This window comes from Capsicum annuum, unplaced genomic scaffold (assembly GCF_002878395.1).
Source record: "Capsicum annuum cultivar UCD-10X-F1 unplaced genomic scaffold, UCD10Xv1.1 ctg66037, whole genome shotgun sequence".
Lineage (NCBI taxonomy): Eukaryota > Viridiplantae > Streptophyta > Magnoliopsida > Solanales > Solanaceae > Capsicum > Capsicum annuum.
In genome coordinates, this window is record NW_025875348.1 from 1 (window position 1) to 1,117 (window position 1,117).

The window sequence follows — 1,117 nt, forward strand, 5'->3', positions numbered from 1 at the left end:
TTTTGGCTTGCTATGCTAATTGAAGATTGTAACATATTTCAAATGTGCCTTTTTTTTGTTAATTCGTACCACAAGCTATTTACTCCGTTCTGTTGATTCCATTAGTTTACTCCATACTGTTGATTTTAGTTGACATTGAAGGTTAATATGTCAAACTATTTGTGGTGTGGTCTATTTTGCTCTATGCACATTGTCAAGTAATTAGCATTATTACTATCTCGATAGTCAAGTGGTCAACAGGTAAGAATTTTTGTTTTTGTTCGATTTCATTCGTAAAAGTCTTTAGCTAATCTGGTTCATCTTAAATTTCTGCATATGACAATATAGAATGCTCCTGAAAAACACCAAGATTCCATGATGGGGCAGTGTTAACAGTAGATTTTTTATTGAAACTAACTCTACTGCTGGAAGTAAACTTATTCGTTTGAGTTGAAAATGTAGAAGTTCTAACAAAGTTGGAAGTAGGTGTATGAGTATGAGTCATACTGCAAATGAAAGCTCTGGTTTTTCTTATAAGAAGTTGATGCATTTTGCTTTAGAAGAAACTAATCCACATACCTCTTTGGTCCCTCTCCACTGCAGGTATCTGTATTTTGGGTTTTCTTTGTTTTCCACAATTTTTCATTATCTTTGTACTAAGCATGTGATTTAGCTGCTGTATGTTTTTCTGTTTTTTGTTCTTTTTGCTTTGTTAAGTGTGAAACTTTGTCTGCTTCTGCAAATTCTTGAAGAAGGAACAAAATCTGTGTTAAAAAGATTAGCAATTTTAGGTTGAGACAAAAAAACATGAGCGGTGAGCCTGTGACTGTGACTTTGTCTTTTTCTATTATGTTTGTGCTACCAGTTTTGTGCATAGAAACAAGAAAAATCACTAAGCAATAGGGTCGTAGGCAGTAACCATTAGATATGTTTAATGTTAACGGTTCACCCGATAACCGAACCGATAACAATGAAAAATCGATAAACCGATAACCGATAATTTTCAAAACCGAACCGAACCGACCAACATCTGGTCCTCTTGTACCAGGAACTATGTTATCTGGATTACAGGATAATTTTCCAGCAACTCAGAGCATCAGCTCTTTGACTAGTTCTAGTCTGAGTTCAGCTAATTTGA

General features: G+C 34.6%; 1 protein-coding gene across 1 annotated transcript; it reads left to right on the plus strand.

Annotated features, from left to right (window-relative positions):
• Positions 1–11: 11 nt before the first annotated feature.
• LOC107839275 (protein NEDD1) lies at positions 12–1,117 on the plus strand (the record flags this gene model as incomplete). Its single annotated transcript, XM_047404679.1, is given in 1 exon segment — positions 12–1,117. A coding segment is annotated over 1 exon segment (85 nt), but the record flags the coding sequence as incomplete, so codon positions are not given.